Below are 20483 nucleotides of genomic sequence, written 5' to 3' on the forward strand. Positions count from 1 at the left end.
GCTCAGAGAGTCTATCTTAAAAGGGACACAATCAACTTTCACCAGAGTTTTGATTACTTTTAACTTCTGCTTCCAAAACACACAGCAATCTGAAAAAGAAAACCCAACCTATTGTGGCTCCCTTTGGAGCCCTAATAGCATTTTAATTAAGTAGCATGGTATGTTTGCATTTCTTTTGCCCCTTCTACAATATACCCTGCACATGTTCTGGGGCAAATGCACATTCCTTCCATAGCTTAACTTCTATAACATTATCCAGATCCATTTTTACATAAGGTGTCACTATTTCTTTTTTTGCTTACAGAGTTTTCATGTACCTTTATCAAAGTGACAGTCTGATTACTCAGAGCCATTTTAAGACTCAGTGTTTCTAACATTGCTTCTTTTTGTTTTGTGCACCTCACCCCTGCTGTTGCTTCAGAGAGGCACTGTCTTTTTTTAATTTTTTTTTTTACTACAACTCTCATCTGCTATTTTGTTACAAAAACAAACAAACAAAAAACAAACAAAAAGAATCCAAATTTTTTTTTTTATATTCTCCTGATTTTGACTGCCCTGCTGCAGCCACAACTTAAAAACATTTTAAATTTTGTAAAGCATTGAGTTACCTTTTAAGGGTTAAATGCCAAATCCCAAAGCCAAACAACACTAATTACCTGTGTCTAGCAAAAAGGTCTGTCAGTTTTGCAACTTTGAATTAAAGAGTCAAATGGATTTTTAGTGGCATTATTTAAAACAAAAACAAAACTAACTGGTCCTTAGAACTTTACGTATTTACACACACTCAGACAGACACATACACATTTTCTTTTCCTTAACATCCCTTCCACACTGCTCTGTTTTGTACATCTTACATTCCCTTTATACATTTGAGGCAGTTAAGTTCCAATAGAACCCTCTTATGTTCTTTTAGCAAATTTGACTAAATTGTCCAGTCAAATGATTTTAATCAGATAGTTTATTTTTGCCTGGCTAATTTACAGACATTCCTTTGGAAAAGGGCCCATTTTTCTTTCAGAATGGCTGCAAAGAAACCAAGAATGCTCTTTCTCTAACACTTTTCCTTTTTAACATTTTCGGTTAAAAGTTGTTTGGGTGAAATACAAAGTTTAACTGCTTAATTCCCTCCAGCCTCTGCAGAGTTAACTTTTTTTTTTTTTACTCTCTTTTCTCTTTGTAATTATGCCTGGGGGTGCCGTACATAGGACCTTCTCCCCCTTTACCTGCCTCCCTCCAGCCTCTGCAGAGTTAACTTTTTCACTCTTTTTGTATTCCTGGAGTGCCTCTTTCACTATTTTCAGCTGGCTTTGGGTATTTGTAGCCAGCACCTTCCAATTGTCTGCTCCCTTTTCCATTTGTGCCTTTTCCTCTTTACATGAAGACAAGCGGAGGGAAGAATCCTTACATGCCTCCCACAACAACCAAATTGCTGCTGCATCTCTTTTGGCAGCACTAGAAGGTTTGTATATGAGGATATACTGAGCCAATCTATCCTCTAGGTCTGAAATAGTGCAGACATCAGCTAGGGCTTGTTTAGTCCAAGGACTGTGCCCAAATTTTTGAAGGATTTGTTTAAAAGGTGTAATTTCTTTAACAAAAGGTGAGGTTGGAGTTCCTTCAGACTCCATTGCTCCCTCTGGTACTGGCTTACCCTGTTTTCTTTTAAACATCTTAACATGAATATTTCAATCTCTTTGTCACTGCTGGTATTACTTAGCAAGTGACACAGCCTAGATTCTGAAATCATAGCTTAATCTATGCGTTTTTCCCCTGCTACCTTCCCGGAGGCCAGCAGGTCCCCTGCTACCCTCCCAGAGGCCAGCAGGTCCAGTTAACCTATTTCTCCCTGCTACCTTCTCGGAGGCCAGCAGGTCCGGTTAACCTGTTCTTCCCTGCTACCTTCTCGGAGGCCAGCAGGTCCCCTGCTACCTTCTCGGAGGCCAGCAGGTCTGGTTTAATCTGTTTTCCCTACTACCTTCTCGGAGGCGAGCAGGTCCCCTACTATCTTCTCGGAGGCCAGCAGGTCTGGTTTAATCTGTTTTTCCTGCTACCTTCTCAGAGGCCAGCAGGTCCCCTGCTACCTTCTCGGAGGCCAGCAGGTCTGGTTAACCTAATAGAAATGCCTAGCGGTGTGCACACCAATATTTACAATAACTGAGGTTTTTTACCAATATTCCCCCTTTCGCATTTCTCCACCAAAATGTTATACCAATAAAATAAAAACCAGCAGGATCTTATTAAAGGGAAAAAGGCAAAATACCACATTTATTGTGAATACAGAAAGAATCCTAGTAAGCAGTTAGTTATAGCTATAACATGCCATTCAATCTCATATTTATTCACACATTCATTCATACAAACACACGCACACAGGTTCTGCAAGGTTGTTATCATAGTTACCAGCCTTAGAGTTGCTCATGCCAAGCCACTGGCCAGGTGGCCTGGACATGAGGAGGGAGCAGGGCCTTGTCAGATGCTCATCTGATGCTCCTGGAAGTTGGTTTGCAGAATCAGACCCCAAAGTTCTCACTTTTTAGAGTCTATTTTTATAGGAATTTCTTCCTATGCCAGTCTATGGGAATGGCTTCATCATGCTGTTGCTGAATCAATCAGCAGATAGCACATTCCTGATGGCTCCGTGCTGCTAGATGTTATCTTGTTCTTTGGTTCTCCCATTCTTGAGGCTGTTGGGTGGATTCCAGTCTGCCCACCGGAGGGTCCTCTGGTTATTTCCACTTGACGCCTTCTTCAGCCGATGGACACTGGATTCTTAGGCTGGCACCTCCCTGATCATTCAGTTATTATCCACACCAAGCATCCATCCACATACATCCTCTATCTCTATTTTAATGACAATTGTTAATACAACGAAAGGGCGGGGAGTCTCTGGGTGCTGTTTCTGTTGTTACAGAGTATTGTTTTGAGTCTCTCTCTCTGTGAACTGCTTTGAGAACAGACTCTGTCTTAGAATGTACTCACACAGTTAGCAGCTTGCAAGTTTCACACACAGAGGGAGAGAAACAGCACCAAAAACCAAGAGACCTCTTAATTAGTAATACCCTGGAATTTGAACTATGGGGAATCAAACTCATTTGTGATTTTAATACAGAACTTCTTTAATATGATCCAACAAAGGAGGCAATCTCTCCTGAAAAGCCGCGCCGGTCGCCGAGGATTGAGGGGGGTAAGCACTGAACCTGCATTTAAGGAAGGCCATAGGCGTGAGGTGGGGAATTACAGAGCAGTGAGTAATCCGTCCCGGGCAGAGAAACAGAGACAGCAGAATCAAACCTCGGGAAGGTGGTGATGTGATGGGGGCTAGCCAGCCTGGTTTCTGCAAAGGGAACATACTAATTCTTTAAACAGGTCAGTACGGTAGTGGGCAAAGGACAGCCGATTGACGTGGGACTTTCACAACATCCCTCCCAAGAGGCTGCTGAAGAGGGGGAGTAGACTCAGGGCGAGAGGCGAAGTATTGTCAGAGATCATATTTGGTCTGGTTGCCTGCACAGCCGTAATTCAGCCCCGCCATAGCTGCACCGTCCTGGAGCACCTCCTTGTGGCATGCCCAGTATTTCATCCACTCCGCCACTCTCTCTGGACTTCACTGGTCTATGACAGCAGCGACGAGGCCCTCCGGCCAGGTAAAGCTACCTTTCTGGGGTAGCGACGTCCCCCACGAGCGATGTCCGGTAACACAGCGTCTTCCACCCCTACCGGGTACCTTTTCAGCCTCACATGTCTTCCAGAGCAGCCGCTCACAGGGCTTCCCTCAGCAAGAGTCAGACCCAGCCAAAAATACAAACTAAGCAACTTCCACCCATCGACTCCCTTGTAGGTTCTCCCTTTACCGGCCTCCTGCCAGGCCCTTCCCAGAGAACAGGGACTCCTCCCAGCTGGCCTTGTAACTCCTTCCTGAGCCTGACCAACCCTCCAGGGTGGGGCTCTCTGGGTCTAATTAACACTTCTCATTCCGTGTGGGTCATCAGCAGGGTTGGTATCTTAAGCTGCACCCCACAGACCTCTTGAGCCACTTGAGCTAATGAGTAACTCTCGGTAGTAGTAGGTTGTTATCCTCTGTGTCCAGCTACTGGGTGCATATTCTGCTTTATCAGCAGGTTTCACAGACCTGTGCTTCTAACAGAGGAACGCTGAAATTCAGGAGCCTTGGGAGGGGAATGTTCTTTAGAGGGAATAGCCCCTTCTGCCCTGTTACCCCCTAAGACTGACCCTGTCTGCCCCTGTCCCCTCTAGCTTGTCCCTGACAGTCTCTTTGCTGGTGTCCAGCACCACAGTGCAAAGCACCAATTGCAGGGAGAGTCCTTCTTAGCTCATGCAGCCTCGGGATGGAACATGCTCCCTCGCTCTGTGGAGATGGTACATCCTCAGTGCACATGAAATCTAGCCACCCTACCAAACCCTAATAAATCCCACGTGAGCGTGTGCAAACTGCAATTTTTCAAAGCCTTGCAACTTGGCCAAAGTTGGGTGAATTTTCACATGGGCAGCACAAGGCACAACTCTGACCCGAAGGTGATCTCTCCACCAGATTTCAAGCCCCCGCTCCAAAGCATGCAGAATCTAGGGCTTCTCAATGAAACCGCTGAAAGAATTTTTTTACTTGGGGGAAAAAAACTGTATATTTTTTTCCACTTCATTTGGAGAAACTGCTGATCCATTTTTGTTGAAACTTTCCCCCCAAAATTCAATCTGTGGCAGACACCCAGCATGGAAAATTTCAGCCGGAAATATTCAAATTTGGCAAAGTTATAAGCATCTGAAAACAGGCTCTTATCATGGGACGTGTCAGCCGACCTTAACTACATGTGTTGCTACCTGTAATAATAATTGGTCTAGAGATAAGAGAGTGGGAACCCAGCTTCTGTTCTCTCTGTCGCATAACACAAGAACAAGAGGGCATTCGATGAAGTGAAGATGCGGGAAACCGATAAAAGGAAAGAGTGTTTTGCACAATGCACGATTAGACTGTGGAACTCTCTGCCACAGGATGCCAGGCCTTTTTCAAGTTTGAAACAGGGATTGGACATTTATATGGCTAGCCAGAATATCCGGAGTTCATGTTAAAGCTAACATGCATTAGGGGCAGACCTAAACGGGGGCCAGGTTATCCCACATCTGCTACCATAGGGTACTTACTCCTTCCTCTGCAGCATCTGATGCTACCACTGTCATGGATGGGCTACTGTGCTGGCTGGATCTCAGGATGATCCAGTTTGACCGTTCCTGTGACTTGCAAAAAGCCTTTGGCAAAGTCCATAACAAGAGGAAATCAATCACTCATAGATCGGAGGGGCAAAGATCTGGTACAGCTTGGAAACTGGCCGACTCACTACTGATTAATTTTCGTGATGACCATCAGTGACCGGCAGGTGCCACGGGTTGCGGGGGGTCTATACTAGGTCCAGCTTAGCTCAATATATTAGAAGGCGTCTCGGACGATTTGATCATGCCAGATATAACTCGCGGTGGACCCATGCCACAGCGCCTCGACGGGACACCGGTGCAGTGACGCCAGCTTGGACCAAAGCAGCTGGGAACAAACGGAGATGAACCGCGGGGTTCTGCTCTCTGAGTGCAGAGGCCACCACTCGCCTGTGAGCGAACAGGCGGAGGCCCGGGCTGGAAACCACCAGCTGTTTCTGCAGTTGTTCCCACCTGCCTGGCGCTGAGCTGTGGTCTCCGCCGGGGGCCGACCCCCCCCAGCCCGGGTGAGTCAGAGAAGCCAGCGGCTGCAGTGAGGAGGCTGGGAACTGGGAAATCACCCCAAACCCACCCAGCTGCAATGGAACATGGTTGGGCTCCCGACCCGGTGCAGCCTTGCTGACACGAACAGGAGCGGGCCCGAAGGGGAAGATACCAGGGCCCCAGGGATGGGGAGCAGGGAGCCCACGAAGGAGGCAGGGGGAGAGGAAGCCAGCCCCCAACAGAGCAGAGCCGGTGGTGGTGGCTGCCTTCTGTGTCTGGTTAGTTTCTGTGGTGAGCATCTCTGCAGAAAGCCAGGGGCGTAGGAGGAAAGAAAGAGCAGCAGGGGTCGGAGGGAAGGGGGGCGGCAAGACCTCAACACTCCTTTTTAAGGTCTCTCTGGCTTTCAGATGCTCCTACTGGCCCAGCCAGACCCCTCCGCCTCCTTCACTTGGGCTATAAAAGCGACTGCGAGAGCTCTGGCCGGCCATTCCAGCTTCAATGGCTCCAATGGCTTCGATGCTCGGCCTCCCATTGCTCTTCGCTGTGGCCACAGGTAAGAAGCAAGGGAGGGGTAGGCTTGCTTCCCACCCCACCCCCCATGTCCATTGCCAGGCCCCAGCCGGGAGCAAGCCAAGAGCACCGAAGGGTTTTAGGAGCCAAGCGCTGCTAACAGGCAGGTGCATCTGCTTCTGGGCCAGCGAGATGGGAGGGGGCAAACGTCGTTATCATGCGAAGGGCTCTGGGGTTTGCCGGCCGGCCAGCTGCAGGTCAGGCCCAGCCACGCTGGTTAGAACGACGATTCAATCCATTTGCTCGTTTCGCTTGCGCCCCGGCTGCAGGGATCAGGTGATTAGATCAATGTCTCCGCTTTCCTTTCAGAAAAAAAGGGAGTTTCTCGCTTTTGAGGCTGAAGAGAAACACGTGGACCCCAAAACTTGCCAGCCCCAGAAGGCCAATAAAAATACCCCCCCTTATTAATTTGAAATCTCATGATTTTGGAGGTCAGATTCCTGGTTTTTAGACCCTCGGGGCTGACCGCTATGGTCCCTGAGCTAGAAGACCCCACAGAGCATGTCACCAGAGTCGGGCAGGAAGGGAAGCCAGTGAGCTGCTTTCAGATTTCCCTGCCTCTTCCTTTGATGCCTCTGATCTTGGGTATTATCAAAGGCAGGATCCTGGGTGGGCTGGGCCCTGGTTCTGCTCTGGTCTGGCAGGTCCCACCACGTTCCTATGGACAAGGCCCCACATATTGCAGTGCAGCTAGACCACGTTTGCATAGGTCGTCAGCTCCTAGGGCAGGGGCTGTCTTTTTGCTGTGTGTTTGTACATTGCCTGGCATAACAGGGTCCTGGTCATTCAAATACATTATCATAATAATATAATGTTCCTCTCGAGGATTTTGGGATGCTCCAGAGAGCAGCAGATCCTGCTTAGCCCTTCCTTTTGGTATCTATTACTAGAAAGGCTCCGTTTGATTTCTTGCGCGTTAATGGACAGGCTAGTGAATGACTCACTGGGGCAGACCCGCCCCCCCCCGACATAACCCCATGAGAATGAACACAGTCACGCCCAGGAAGACACTGGTTCTGTACATCCCGAGAACCTCTGATCCCATAGCCTGCCCTTGTAGGGTCTCTTTGTATCTTGAGACAACCCATCGGCAAGGTGGGGCCAGCATTGCCCTAGTGAGACTGACACACGCTGCTTGCAGAACCTGTTGTTATCTAGAGCTGAAGATTTACCCAGCTGAATGGCAGAAAGGCTGACTGACCAGCTGTGGGGCTGGCCGTGGGGACAGAGCGTGACATACCAGATATGGGTTGGGAGGTGACGTTCTCCTGGGGGAAGCGCTCCTGGGCCAGCCAGAGGGCGTTACAGGTCCACAGGGCTTTGCCCCCCTCCCACTTGTCTCTTTGTTGGGCAGCGTTGGCCGGGCAAGATTTGGTTCCCACGCGATGTTTGCAAGGACCCAAGTTCTGGTGCCAGGATGTGGCCACGGCTGTCACATGCCAGAGGGAGCAGTACTGCACGAGCCTCTGGGCCGCCGTTCCTCTGGTGAGTACTGGAGCCGCGTCCGTCTCTCCTCCCCCTTTCCTCGGGGGGTGCTGGAGCCGCGTCCGTCTCTCCCCCTCCCCATTTCCATGCCTTGTCCCTTCCCCACTGGCTGCCCATGCAGGGAGCGAGGGGAGGGGAACTGACTGCAGTTGGGTGACAAAAGGTGGGGCAAGGGGCAGTGCGGAGGGACGCTGGGTGCCCAGCCTGGGTGCTGCAGGTGCTTGGGGGCTAAGGGAGGGATTCTCTGGGAGCGGAGCTCAGCAGGGCCCAGAGAGGGGCCTCAGGAGACACAGGGAGGAAATTTCCTGAGCTCTGGGCTGCGGTGGCAATGCACCGGGTGCAGAAGGAGTTGGCTGGTTTGGCAATGGAAGGCGGGGGCCTGGATGAGTCAGAGAAGCTGGGGAGGAGCGGAAACCCCCTTCCCTGGTCTCCTGCTCTGCATGGCTCCCAGCCCAGCTACCTGCACCCGCCTCCCAGTCCTGCAGTGCCCAGGTGGAGCAGGGAGAGGGGGTCAGGGCAGCTGATGGAGCGGAGCCAGGAACGATCCCTGCTGCGGGAGCTGCTTATGGCTGCAGCGGAGGTGGCAGGAGCCGCTTACGACCCACGGGGGGGGGGGGGGTCAGTCCAGCCAGCTGCCCCCCTCCTCTCCTTGCCCCCCAGCACCAGGGAGGAGCTGAGGTAGCTAGTGAGGCAATGGCAGGAGCCAGCCACTGCAGCAGCCCTTCCACTCCATGGCCCAACGATTACGCCCTCTGCTTCTGACCCCACTGCCCTCCCTTATCCCATCCCCCTTGATCCCCACCCGCCCACCCCAGGCCAAGATAGGCAAAACTTCGCTCGTGTCGGTGAGGAAGGGTGGCCCAGTGGTGGGCGCCTAGCCTGCCCTGCCACAGGCTCCCTGAGTAACCTTCAGCAGGTCACTGTGTCTCTCTGTGCCTCAGTATCCCTCCCTGTAAAATGGGGCACATAGCACAGCCCCGCCTCCCGGGGGAGTGGGAGTGGGGGTTGAAAGGATAAATGTAGAGCTGGGTTTTTTTTCCCCCATGCGAAATTTCAAGTTTTCAGCAAAAATATTGAAAACCCTCATATGTCACTTTTGCAAATGCCGCTGCAGTGCCTCATGGGAGTTGTAGTTCGGGTGCCTCAGGCCCTCAGTCTCCTTTAGGCACTGACTGGACGACATCTCCCATGATGCACTGCAGCCTCACCTCTTCCTGCAGCTGCCACCTCTCCCCGGTGCCTCATGGGAGTTGTAGTTCGGGTGCCTCAGGCCCCCATTCTCCTCTAGGGGCTAACTGGACTACATCTCCCATGATGCACTGCAGCCTCGCCTCTTCCTGCGGCTGCCTCTCCCCAGTGCATCATGGGAGTTGTAGTTCGGGTGCCCCAGGCCCCCAGTCTCCTCTAGGGGCTGACTGGACTACATCTCCCATGATGCACTGCAGCCTCGCTTCTTGTTGCGGCTGCCTCTCCCCAGTGCATCATGGGAGACGACGTTCCGCGGGGGAGCCCGGTCCGTAGAGGAGGCTGGAAGCAGGAAGCACCTGACCTGCTGCTCCCAGGAGACACTTCGGCATCGACATATTGTGGGCGCTCCGTTTCTTTGGATGAACAAGCGGGAAGCAGATGCTTTCCGGGGAGCATTTCGCTGAGTCAAAACCCCAGTTTCCCCCTGACCCGCAGCTTCAAGGGGAGCCGTTCAACCAGCCCTAATAAACACACTGACGATTGCGCGGCGCTCGGAGATGGCCTTTGGGGGCAGGGAGTGCGTCATTTTGTTCTGCGTCTGTGCAGCGCCTGGCACTGGGGCCCTGCCCCATCGCCACCTTCCTCAGTGCTCCTGCGCTGCGAATAGCGACTAGGAATAATAATTAGGGCTGGACGAGCGATTGAGATAGATACTGGCGGGGATACTGTTGTCCTGTGGTCAGAGGAGGTAACAGTCGAACACCCGGCCCAGCCCCGCTGAGAACCCCTCTCGGGCTGGGCGTCGTACCCGGTTAGTGCCGCCCTGGGCCTGGCCGCACTGGGTCCTGGTCCCATAGCTGCACGGTTCTCTCTGGGACAGTGGGATCAGCTGGAGGAGGAAGACGAGGCTCGGCCCCCCGCCAAGAAGTGCACGTTCTGCACCCAGATTGTGGATAAGCTCAAGTCGTTAGCTGGCGATGATCCCGACGACGTAAGTCACCCAGTGCTGCTTGCACTGCGGGTTGGCCTGCCCAGTGGTTAGAGCAGGGGGAGGCCTGAGGAAGTGTGTGTGTGGGGGGTGAGGAACGGTGGGATGAGGAGGGAGAAGATGTGGGGGAGAACGGAGAGGGCGTGACGGTGATGGGAGAGTGGGGAAAGAGAGGGAGAGATGGGGAGCGGACCGGGGGATGAGTCCCTGGCTGATGGCGAAGTTATGGGAGAGCAAAGGGTGGGCGGAGCGCGGTGCCATAGCTCACGGGCCAGGGGTCTCGCCGCAGGACGCGATCAGCAAGGCCCTGAACTCCGTGTGCAGGGCCGTGGGCAGACGCCAGGCCCGGATGTGCAAATTGCTGCTGAAAAAGTACAAAGATCAGCTCACGGATGGACTGCAGAATGGCGATGAGGCCGGAGATATCTGCACCAGCATCAAATGGTGCAAGGAACCCCCAGGTGAGAGCACGAAGGCCACAGTTCATCCCCCATGGGAAACTTCGGGCCAGGCTCCTCGGGGCTTCTCCCAGAAACATGGACTGGGCTGTCCCTCTCCGGCCCAGCAATCGCCCCCACCCCAGGAACTGTCCCCTGCAGAGTTCACCCCCTCCCGCATCTCCAGGGATCCTCCCCCGTCTTGTTCTTCCCCCATCCCCGTGATTATCCCGCTAGGGCTCAGCTGTCCCCTGGCCCGGCTCTGAGGTGCCGCACAGAGGATGCCTAGGCCTGCCTGCCCGGGGGGCTGGAGCTGCTCTGACCCAGAAACGCTGGCTTTCCCTCCAGAGTTCTCGAACTGATGCCCGCCGCTTTCCCCGAGGCCATGCCAATTCCCCAAAGCTTCTCGCTGCTGCTGCTGATGATTGTGCCCACCTGCACTGCACAGAACTGGCTGCATGGAGCATGGCATGGGGCCAGCTGGGTACGTGACGCCCCCAAGGCAGATCCCTGGGCTGGGGGAGCGGGACCCACCGGTGCTCGGGTCTGACCTATGGCACCGTGTCGCTGGAGCAGCAGCCGGGGCTCCTTCAGCCCGGCCCAGCCCGGTGGGTGCTGCGGTGTCTCCGGGGCCCACGTGCTCCTTGGTCTGTGATGCCCTGGGCGGGGTGGCTACACATCGGGGACCGGCAGAGCTTAAAGCAAGAGCTCACGGCTCCACCGCTGGGGCTGCCCCACGCTCATCTCTAGAGATCGGGCACGGAGCGGGGCCTGGAGCACACACTGATGGCTCCATGTGCCCACAGGGATGGGTGCTCTGGGGACCCGCTCACCAGTGGGTGCTCCGAACACCACCCAGGGTTATGAGCCCCAGGCAGTGCGGGCAGTGGGGGGCATATGGGGGGCTAGCCCAGTCGGGGCTGTGGAGGAGATGGGGGGGTATAGCCTGGAGCTGAAGGCAGAAAGCAGGACCCTTCCTGGCTAAGCTCACAGGCTGACTGCCCCACGCTGCTGTCTCCCTCATCCAGGACTGCTGCAGGCTGGAGCAGATAACCCGAGGACAGCGGCTCTGCCAGCCCTTGGTCATCAGCTTGGCTCTGGCAGTCTGGCATCTCTTCTGCTGGATATCGTGGGCCGGATGCTAAGCTGGTGCATGTGGGCACAGCTCCAGGCCATGCCGATTTGCACCAGCTGGGCATCTGACCCTTCCTCCACCCCACTGCTTTTGGCTTCCTTGTGAATAAAGTGCTTTGGACAACTTGTCGCTGGTTTCATGCCCCTGCTGGGCAGGGAGGGCGGGCAGGTGGAAACGAGCCTTTCAGCCCCAGAGCTGCTGATGCTGCTTGAGAAGCATTTGTCCCAGCCACAATCCTGCCTCTCTCTGGTCCAACGTCTGCATTTCCCTCCTGCGCTCCTTATCCCAGGGGCCCTGATGGTGTCACGGGCTGGCCGCGGCTGGGGGTGGGGGGGGCCTGGCCCCTGGCCCCTGCAACTCCTTCCCCCCTCGCCCGCCAGACCAGAGCTGGGAGCGGGGAGCAGGAAAGGGAGCGGAAGCTGTTGGCTCAGAAGAAGACGCGCCTGAGGAATGGTGAGCGCAGGAGGGGAAAGTGGCCACCAGCAAAGCAGAAACCGCCCCGGGTTCCGAGCTCACCGTGGTGGGAGATAAGGGACGGGGTGGGACATGGTGACTGTTGCATGTTGGTCACCCGGCTGCCCTGCGCAGAGGAGCCTCTCAGGCCAGGAGACGATCCTGTGACAACCCTTCCTCTGCTGTGCCGGGCAGAGCCACCCCCAAGGTGTGGACAAGGGGCCTCCCCGGGGGCCTGAGCTTCGGATTCTCCCCCAGGCTGGTTCCCGCAAGGGCAGATTCCCAATGCCCCCTGCCTCCATCACGGGAGAGCACCCCTGCAGGGCTTGCGTCCTCCTCCGTCCCGGGGCCTGCCCGCCACTCCCCACCGTGGAGGAGGGCACCATGGGCTGCATGCCCAGCAGAGGCCCTTTGCATCGCAGTCCCCCACCAGCCCTTGTGCCAGGATCCGCCTGGCCTCACACCCAGTGCTTAGGGAATGGCCTTGAGCTGTGCCCGGCCCTTTGAAACAAGCCCTTAGCTTCCCTCTCCCCACTGGCCACAGACGGGGCCTCCCTCCATCCTGCCCCACCGGTCACACACGGGGAGCTGTCTTGTTTGATGGGCTCGGGCTTTTATTTCAATGGGGCTAGGCGTGGGGGCTAGGCGTGGGGCACATGCCGACTGGCCGCATCACCCGTCAGTCCTCCTTCTCGTCGCCGTGGGTGATGATGTAGCAGAGGGATTTGTAATCGATGTTTCCCGCCACGTCGATGGGCGTCACCGCGAACATCTGCTCCACCTGGGCAGGAGAGAGCCGGGGTGGGGACGTGAGCAGGGATCTGCTCCACCTGGGCAGGGATCCCAGCCATTTCCCGGGGCGGGGCCCACCGGGGCGGCCTCAGCCGGGGCACCAAAGATCTGAGCGGCTGGCGGGCACCTAGATCTGCCACGGGGGGCCGTGTGGTGTAAAGCCAGCGCAGCACGGAGGGGGTTCCTGCCAACTGGTGGGGTTAAAGGCAGGGGGAGCTCCTGGGACCCACACATTTGGCAGGGGGGAGAGCAGGGGCCGTCTCACCTCCTCCGGGGTGAACTTGTCTGCCTGGGTCAGCAGGAGCTGCTTAAACCTGCGAACGAAACAGGACGTGAGTCAGAACCAGAGCCCTAGATTTGTGCCCACTGCCCCCGGGGCCAGGCAGGGACTGGGGGGCTGGGGCCTAAGAGGCGGTAGGGGCCAGGTCGGGGTCTGACAGACAGGGCCTGGCAAGGGGCAGGGTGGGGGCTGGAGGGGAGCAGGGGCTGGGTAAGGTCTGGAAGGGGGGCAGGGTCGGTGGGATGGGGGGGGCGATTCCAGGGGCCAGGTCCCACAGGGCTAGACAGACCTGCCCACTGCACACAGAGACTCTTTTTCACCCCACAGTTCCCAAACTGGCCTCTCAGTTGCTGGGACCCGTGCAGCCCGGCTGCTCCCCCCGGCCCCGCGCCCCTTCCAGGGCTGCAGCTGTGGCAGCCCGCGCCGCCCCCCAAGGCTGTTTCCCCATTGGGGCAGTGACCGGGGGGCCCAGCCAGGCCTCCTCCTGGCTCCAGCCCACTCCCAGTTTGGCCCAGGACGCCCCCGGCACTAGGGTGGCACAGAGCCGGCTCTGCTCCTGGCGTTACCATTCACCGGAGAGGCCTTGCCCTGCCCCGCGAGCCATCGGGCACCTGGGAATCTGGCCCTGAGAGCCCAGCCTGAGGCACCCCGGGCTCTGATTTGCAGCCTCCACCCCCCCACATTGAGTTCAGTCCGATCTGGGGGCGCGCAGCCCCCTCCCACCCCGAGACACCAGGCCAAGGGCCTCTCCACCTGGGCACCCAAAAGCCGCGGCCCCAGAAGCAGAGGCCGCTCATGTCCCTTTGGGCCGAGGGGTGCTGGGTCCCCCAGGCCTGCGACTCCCCCCCACCCTGGCTTGGGGCGCGTTGACTCACTCGTCCTTGTTCACGTGGCCGGTTCCGCTGGGGTCGAAGAGTTTGAAAGCGTTGAGGATGGATTCCTCCGGGTCGGTGCCTGGGGAGGGCAGGGGGGCTGGTTGGCTCAGGATGAAAGGCTGAGGCTCCCCAGCCACGTTCCCCTGGCTCTAGACCCCCCCCCCGTTCCTGCCTCGGGGCGGGGGCGCGGCGTTGCTTGTCTTTGCACGCCGGGCCTGCGGGGCAGGACGAGCCGACGACCCCCCCTCTCCTCAGCGGTGCCGGGAACCCACATTCCCTGCCTGCGTCCCGACTGCTCTGAGGTGCCAAAGCCACATCTCAGAGGGCAGCTGCAGCCCCCCCCGTACCCCCCCCAGGCCCATTGCTGGGTGGGGGGGGTTGGGTTCCAAAGACCCCCGCAGGTTCAGCAGCAGCAGGAGACCACACGGCTTTTCCTGCATGGATCCCATGGGGCCCGGCACCGCTCAGCCATGGCTCACGCCCGGAGCCTGGGACAGGGGACCCGGCCACGCCGGGGAGGGGATGCCGGCGAAGCTATTGAGGGAATCGGTGAGGATGCTGCAGCTGTTTGGGGGCTAGTCTGGGATGCGGGAAACCTGTGCCACCCCAGCGTGACCTTGGGCAAGGCACCCAGTCGCTCCATGCCTCAGTTTCCCCATCTGTCCCGTTGGAATCATAACCCCGTGTGTGTGAGGATCAATACATCACGGAGGGTGAGGCGCTCGGATGCTCTGGCGATGGGGCCCGGGACGTCCCAGAGGAAAATAGAGCCCCGGTTCGAAAGGGCCCCCTCCAGCTCTCGGCCCCATATGGCTCCCAGAGGAGGTGCCGTGGCCTACTCACCATTCAGCTTCTCCCCAAAGAGTGCGAGGAAGACAGTGAAGTTGATGGGGCCCTTCCCTTCCTTCAGCATCTCGTCCAGCTCCTCGTCCTTCATGTTCAATTTCCCTGGTGAGGAGGGGAGACCCGGTGAAAGCCCATCTTCCCCAGGATGCCTCTGGCCCCCCGCCCGGAGCACTGTTCGCTTTCCAGCGGCAGGAGTGGGCCCCGCCCCATGGAGCCCTACTGCTGTACGGCGGGAGGTCCGGACCCAGCACAATCCAAGCAGGGAGGCTGCTCCAGCCATCGGATGACACGACCCACGCTGAGCTCTGTTCCCCCTCTCCGCTACCTCTGGGGCAGCGGCTGGCTCTTGCTGTGTGTCTGGGCAGCACCTGGCACGATGGGGGGGACCCTGATCTCTGTCAGGGTCGGAGCAGAGCCTGGCATGACAGTGGTGCCCCCGATCTCAGCCGGGGTGGGTGCAGGGCCCAGCACGACGGGGCCCCTTGATCTCAGTCGGGATCTATAGGCCGATCTCCATGGCAGCGTCGGTGGAGAGAGCCATCTCCGCAGAGCCCCCTTGCACCCACCCACCCCCTTCGATTGCCTTTGATAAAAGCACCAGAAGGGCCGGGCCGGGATCCGGGCTGAGCCGGGCCCGCTGCTTGGGCTGCTCTAGGAGGCGGTGCGCTTCGCCCCTGAGCCGGGCCCCAGCCCCTCAACGGGCGGTGGGCTGAGCCCAGAAGCCGATGGCCTCACTCCCCCACAGTGCAGGCAAGCAGAGCCAGCCTTATCCGCGGTGACGCATGGGGAGGAAATCACGAGATGACAAGCTCAAGTGCCCGGTGGAAAGAGCATGCTGGCTACTTAATCAGCGGCCCTGCCGATAAGCAGCCAGCTCCCGCTGTCAGCCAGGGGGGTGAGGGGCTGGGTATTTTTGGAGCTTCAGCTAGCTTCCTCCATCGGTTTGTAACATAAAGGGCTCGTCTTGTTAGAGCTGTGCCCCCCGGCCCCTCCTGCTCCCCGGCGGTGCAGGATCCCCCAGCAGCCCACGCCCCCATTCACAGGTGCATTACCCACTGGACGGACCCTCCTTTACTGGGCACCAGCCCATGGGCCCGTGGTGGTTGAGAATTCCCTGCCTTTCTCCTGCTCCGAGGGCTCCCCTCTTCCCGAGGCCCAAGGGGTAGGCCCACGCTCGGGGGTGTGTGTGTGGGGGGGTGGCATCGGCACCACAGGGCTGAGGAAGCAAGAAGAAGCTTTGTTCCTGGGGTCCCAGCGTAAGTGCAGGAGTCTCCCAGTTTTGCTTTGAATGAACTGAAAATTCAGCCCTTTTTTCACGTCCTGTCTCTGTGCAGCACCTGGCTCCACGGGGCCACGGCAGGGGAACTAGACGCCAGGCTGATACATGGGAATGCCAAAGCAAATCTCGCACAAAGCTGCCATGCCTGAGATTAAGGAATTTCTGACCCTTTCGATTCCAAGCGATGCACCGGGCCCAGGTTTGGACTGGTATGGAACTGGGGAACTCACTTCTGCAAGAGATCCGGACAGCAGGGAACCTCCACTGCCTTCCCACCAGAGGGCAAGCCACTCAAGCCAGAGCGGGTGGATGGGGATAGATAGATAGATAGATAGATAGATAGATAGATAGATAGATAGATAGATAGATGGGGTGTATGGGGATAGAGAGATAGAGGGGGTGGATAGAGGGGTGTATGGGGATAGATAGATAGATGGAGTGGATGGGGATAGATAGATAGATAGATAGATAGATAGATAGATAGATAGATAGATAGATAGATAGATAGAGAGATGGTGGATAGAGGGAGTGGATAGAGGGGGTGTATGGGGATAGATAGAGTGGCTGGGTATAGACAGATAGATGGGGTGTATGGGGATAGATAGATGGAGGTGGATAGAGGGGTGAATAGAGGGGTATATGGGGATAGATAGATAGAGGGGTGGATAGAGGGGTGTATGGGGATAGATAGATAGATAAAGTGGATGGGGATAGATAGATAGCTAGATAGATAGATAGAGTGGATGGGGATAGATAGATAGATAGATAGATAGATAGAGTGGATGGGGATGGATAGACAGACAGATAGATGGAGTGGATGGGGATGGATAGATAGATAGATAGATGGAGTGGATGGGGATGGATAGATAGATAGATGGAGTGGATGGGAATAGATAGATAGATAGATTAGATAGGGATGGATAGATAGATAGATAGATAGATTAGATAGATGGAGTGGATGGGGATGGATAGACAGATAGCTAGATGGAGTGGATGGGGATGGATAGACAGATAGCTAGATGGAGTGGATGGCGATAGATAGATAGATGGAGTGGATGGGGATAGATAGATAGATAGATAGGTGGAGTGGATGGGGATAGATAGATAGATAGATGAAGTGGATGGGGATAGATAGATAGATAGGTGGAGTGGATGGGGATAGATAGATAGATAGGTGGAGTGGATGGGGATAGATAGGTTGATGGGGATAGATAGATAGGTGGAGTGGATGGGGATAGATAGATAGATGGAGTGGATGGGGATAGATAGAAAGATAGATAGATAGATAGATAGATATGTCCTGACAGGTTTGTCATTCTTTGGGCACCTCTGTAGTCTGTGTTTGAAGCTTGCAGCGAGATCCAGGGCTGGGGGTTTGCTGAGGCCTGGCATTTCACGACCATGATTACTGGGGATAGCTTGGTGCCTGCCCCTGGCCAAGGAGCACTGGGAGAGTGGGAGGCGAGGTGCTCACTCACCAAGCTGGGAGTAGGTCTCCTTCAGGTCTGATTTCGTGATAATGCCATCACGGTTCTGGTCAATGCAGCTGAATGCCTGGGAACAGAACCAGACGCTGAGCCCTGGGGTCTGGGCCTGATCGCAGCCCTCGGCACTAGCCCCCTCACTCTCTCAGTAGGGCAGAACCTCCCTCCAGCTGGCATCTTCCCCTCTCCCTAGCCTTGCCCCAGCAGGAGTGGGGAGCTCCAGCCCAGCTTGCCATGGCTGAGTCCCTAGGTCACATTATTCCCTGCCACTGCAGCACGGCTGACTTGTGAGTGTCACAATATTTGGCATTTCCCCCTTCAAGCTTCAGCTCCCGGAGTCAGGTGATTCGGGGAGAATATCGGCTTTGGTTCCAAACAAGTACCTTGTGGTTGGGAAGAAGAGCTAAAAACGTGACAGCCAGAGGTTCAGAAACCATCCGGTCAATGCAAAGTGCAGTGTATTGCAAACTGTGTGAAAAGTCTGAGCTGTCACATTAAATTATAAGGGGATTCCTGGTTCTGCTTGCAGGCTTCGGGGGCTCTGCAGGGTAGCCTGTGATCTGGGTCCTCTGCAGTCAATCTGCCTACAGCAAGGTGGGGTGAATTGGGCCTCTCTGCCACAGGGAGCAGCCTGTTTTGTCTCTCTCTGGTTTTGGTTCTTGTGTGTTAAGCTTCTGGATTCTAAGACATAAAGTCGTGCTATGCTACAGCCTTCCTGCAAGATGGCTGACGCTCGGGTTCTAGCTCGCTGTGTGTGTGCTGTGACTACCTGGGGTAGCTAGCGCTGAATACTCCCCCCTCTCTCTTTGCGAAGGCCATGGCCGTGACCCTGCTCTCACCACGGGCCATATCCCTGCGTGGGCACCATGTGCATTACCCAGGCTCCCCGGCATGCTGGCGTTCATGCGCCATGGGCCGTGGCACCCTCACCTCCTTGAACTCCTGGATCTGAGACTGTTCGAACATGGAGAAGACATTGGAGGAGCCCCTCTGGGCGCGCTTGGCGGCAGCTTTGCTTCGGGTCCCGGCTTTCCGGCTGGCCTGCAGGGGAAAGAGCCAATTAGAGTGCAGGGAGTCCTGCTGTCTCTGGCAGAGCCAATCAAAGCACAGGGAATCCTGCTGTCTCTGGCAGAGCCAATCAGAGCACAGGGAATCCTGCTGTCTCTGGCAGTGCCAATGAGAGCACAAGGAATCCTGCTGAGCCCAGCAGAGCCAATGAGAGGGCAGGGAATCCTGCTATCCCCAGCAGAGCCAATCAGCGAGGAGCCCTGTGCCACACGCCAGCCCAGCGAGGAGCCCTGTGGTGCGTGCCAGTGGGCACAAGCGGCAGAAGGGGAGCCCCAAGTTGGCACGAAAGGTACCTCCCTCTCCGGTGTCTGGGACCAGCGTGATTCAAACAGACAAACAGTTGTAAACCCCCAGCACCTTCAAACTCCCGTCAAACCTCTCAGGGGGCAATGGGGCAGGGGGTGGGAAGGGGCTCTCTAGGGCAGGTATCTGCATGGGGGGGGGCGGTCAGCTGCTAGTGGGTGAAGGGCTCTGGGTCTGGGGGGGGCGGCAAGGGCTGGAGGGAGGCAGGGAAAGGTCCCCAGTAATCTCAGGGCTGCTGAGTTCTTCCCTTCCCTGCTTTCTTTGGCTGCATGTTCCCCACAGGGGCTGTAAGCTCTGGGGCTGGGGCTGGCAGTGGGGTTGGGGGGGGCTGGTGCTGACGATGGGGTTCTAGGGGGACAGCAGTGGGACTTTGGGGTCTGCGGGCAGTACTGGGGCTGGGGGGGCTCTGACAATGGGTATCTAGGGGCTGGCAATGGGGCTCAGGGGGGCAGCAATGGGGCTCTGGCATGGCCCGGGCCGGTCCCCCCGAGTTAGTGTCCTGCTGCATGCCGAGGGGCTGCTGTTAGCGTGTGCCCTTGCCCCAGGACGTGGGGGGCTGAAGCTGTTCGGGGGGGGGCGCGCTCAGCACAGTGCCCCGGGTCCTACGGCTCCCACTCAGAACAGCCCCGTCCAGGAGCTGGACGCTGGTTCCAGTGAGGGGCTGGGGGGCGGGGGGGACTCACCATCCTGCTGTCTCAGATCCTCCGCAGCGAGGGGGTGGCTGGGCTTCACTATATACTGCTGCTTATCACCTCTGTGGCTAAATTAGGAGCAGAACAGGGGGAGAGCGCCAAACTTGGCAGTCCCGACGCAGAGCTGGCCGGGGTGATAAGGGCACCGGCATTCCAGCGACATTCCAGCAGGGTGGGCCCCGGGGAGCCGGCTCGAGCGCTATGGAAGGGGTCCCCAGGCGGCCGCCGAGCAGCTGGGGTCCTTACGCTGGTCACGGCCCGGGATTTCCCTTCCTCGGGAAATTCTGAGAGCGCAAAATTCGGTTTGGCTCCGAATCGGAACAAAACAAAGTCGAACGTTCCAGCGAAACGCAGCTTTCGAAACCCGGCGCGTGGTTCAGGTCGACTGGCCCGTTCTGGGGTGGGGGGCTGCAGCCGCTCACTGGGATCCCTGCCGGACTGTTTAAACCATGGCGTTCTGTTATTGACACCGGCCCAACCCATACATTACAGCGGGAAACAAAAAGGAACCATCCGATCCGATCCGATCGGGTCGAGACGGGACCTTCTCGAAACGCTTCGTCCATGTTGAGTAAGTAGCAGGGCCAGGGAGGCAGGGCGGCTACAGCACGGCGCCGGGAGGTGAGGTTGAACCCCGGCTTCGAGCTAGTCGCGTGCAGCCACATTTCAAAACGCGGGTGCCCCAGGTCCCGGGTTCCCCGCCTGGGGCACCCAAGTATGGAGGCCACCTGGAATCGTGGCTGCTTGTAAAAACATTGCCCCAAGCCAGGCTGCTGGGAGGTCTGTGCAGGAAGCCCTCAGGAAACTGAGGCAGGAGGGAAGCTGAAAGTCAGCAGGGATGGTTCTGATTTACAGGGCCCCCCATGGAGACCCAGGCTGGAGAGAGGCTCCTGCCTCACGCC

The 20483-nt window shown here is 56.6% G+C and overlaps 2 protein-coding genes across 2 annotated transcripts; one reads left to right on the forward strand and one right to left on the reverse strand.

Annotated features, from left to right (window-relative positions):
* Positions 1-6194: 6194 nt before the first annotated feature.
* On the forward strand, positions 6195-11634 carry LOC140903526 (antimicrobial peptide NK-lysin). Its single transcript, XM_078850651.1, has 6 exons — positions 6195-6259; positions 7631-7761; positions 9830-9940; positions 10227-10398; positions 10723-10858; positions 11403-11634. The coding sequence occupies exons 1-5, from the start codon at positions 6205-6207 to the stop codon at positions 10734-10736; spliced, it is 483 nt and encodes a 160-aa protein (XP_078706777.1). The 5' UTR covers positions 6195-6204; the 3' UTR covers positions 10737-10858; positions 11403-11634.
* A 933-nt stretch (positions 11635-12567) lies between these two features.
* Positions 12568-20278, reverse strand: MYL7 (myosin light chain 7). Its single transcript, XM_073324771.2, has 7 exons — positions 19573-20278; positions 18449-18559; positions 17513-17588; positions 14753-14857; positions 13910-13988; positions 13020-13068; positions 12568-12743 (listed from the first exon to the last, which is right to left on the reverse strand). Exons 1-7 carry the CDS (start codon positions 19573-19575, stop codon positions 12642-12644), a joined length of 525 nt encoding a protein of 174 aa, XP_073180872.1. The 5' UTR covers positions 19576-20278; the 3' UTR covers positions 12568-12641.
* Positions 20279-20483: the final 205 nt, after the last annotated feature.

This window comes from Lepidochelys kempii, chromosome 26 (assembly GCF_965140285.1).
Source record: "Lepidochelys kempii isolate rLepKem1 chromosome 26, rLepKem1.hap1, whole genome shotgun sequence".
Taxonomy (NCBI): domain Eukaryota; kingdom Metazoa; phylum Chordata; order Testudines; family Cheloniidae; genus Lepidochelys; species Lepidochelys kempii.

What these genes read in the sequence shown, in the direction of transcription:
- LOC140903526 (XM_078850651.1), top strand. Translation starts at nt 6,205, where the DNA reads ATGGCTCCAATGGCTTCGATGCTCGGCCTCCCATTGCTCTTCGCTGTG. An exon ending in TCTGGGCCGCCGTTCCTCTG is followed by an intron (nt 7,762 to 9,829) that starts GTGAGTACTGGA and finishes TCTCTGGGACAG; the next exon opens with TGGGATCAGCTGGAGGAGGA. An exon ending in CTGGCGATGATCCCGACGAC is followed by an intron (nt 9,941 to 10,226) that starts GTAAGTCACCCA and finishes GTCTCGCCGCAG; the next exon opens with GACGCGATCAGCAAGGCCCT.
- MYL7 (XM_073324771.2), bottom strand. An exon ending in GGAGACCTACTCCCAGCTTG is followed by an intron (nt 14,858 to 17,512) that starts GTGAGTGAGCAC and finishes CCTCCTCACCAG; the next exon opens with GGAAATTGAACATGAAGGAC. An exon ending in GGCCACGTGAACAAGGACGA is followed by an intron (nt 13,069 to 13,909) that starts GTGAGTCAACGC and finishes TTTCGTTCGCAG; the next exon opens with GTTTAAGCAGCTCCTGCTGA.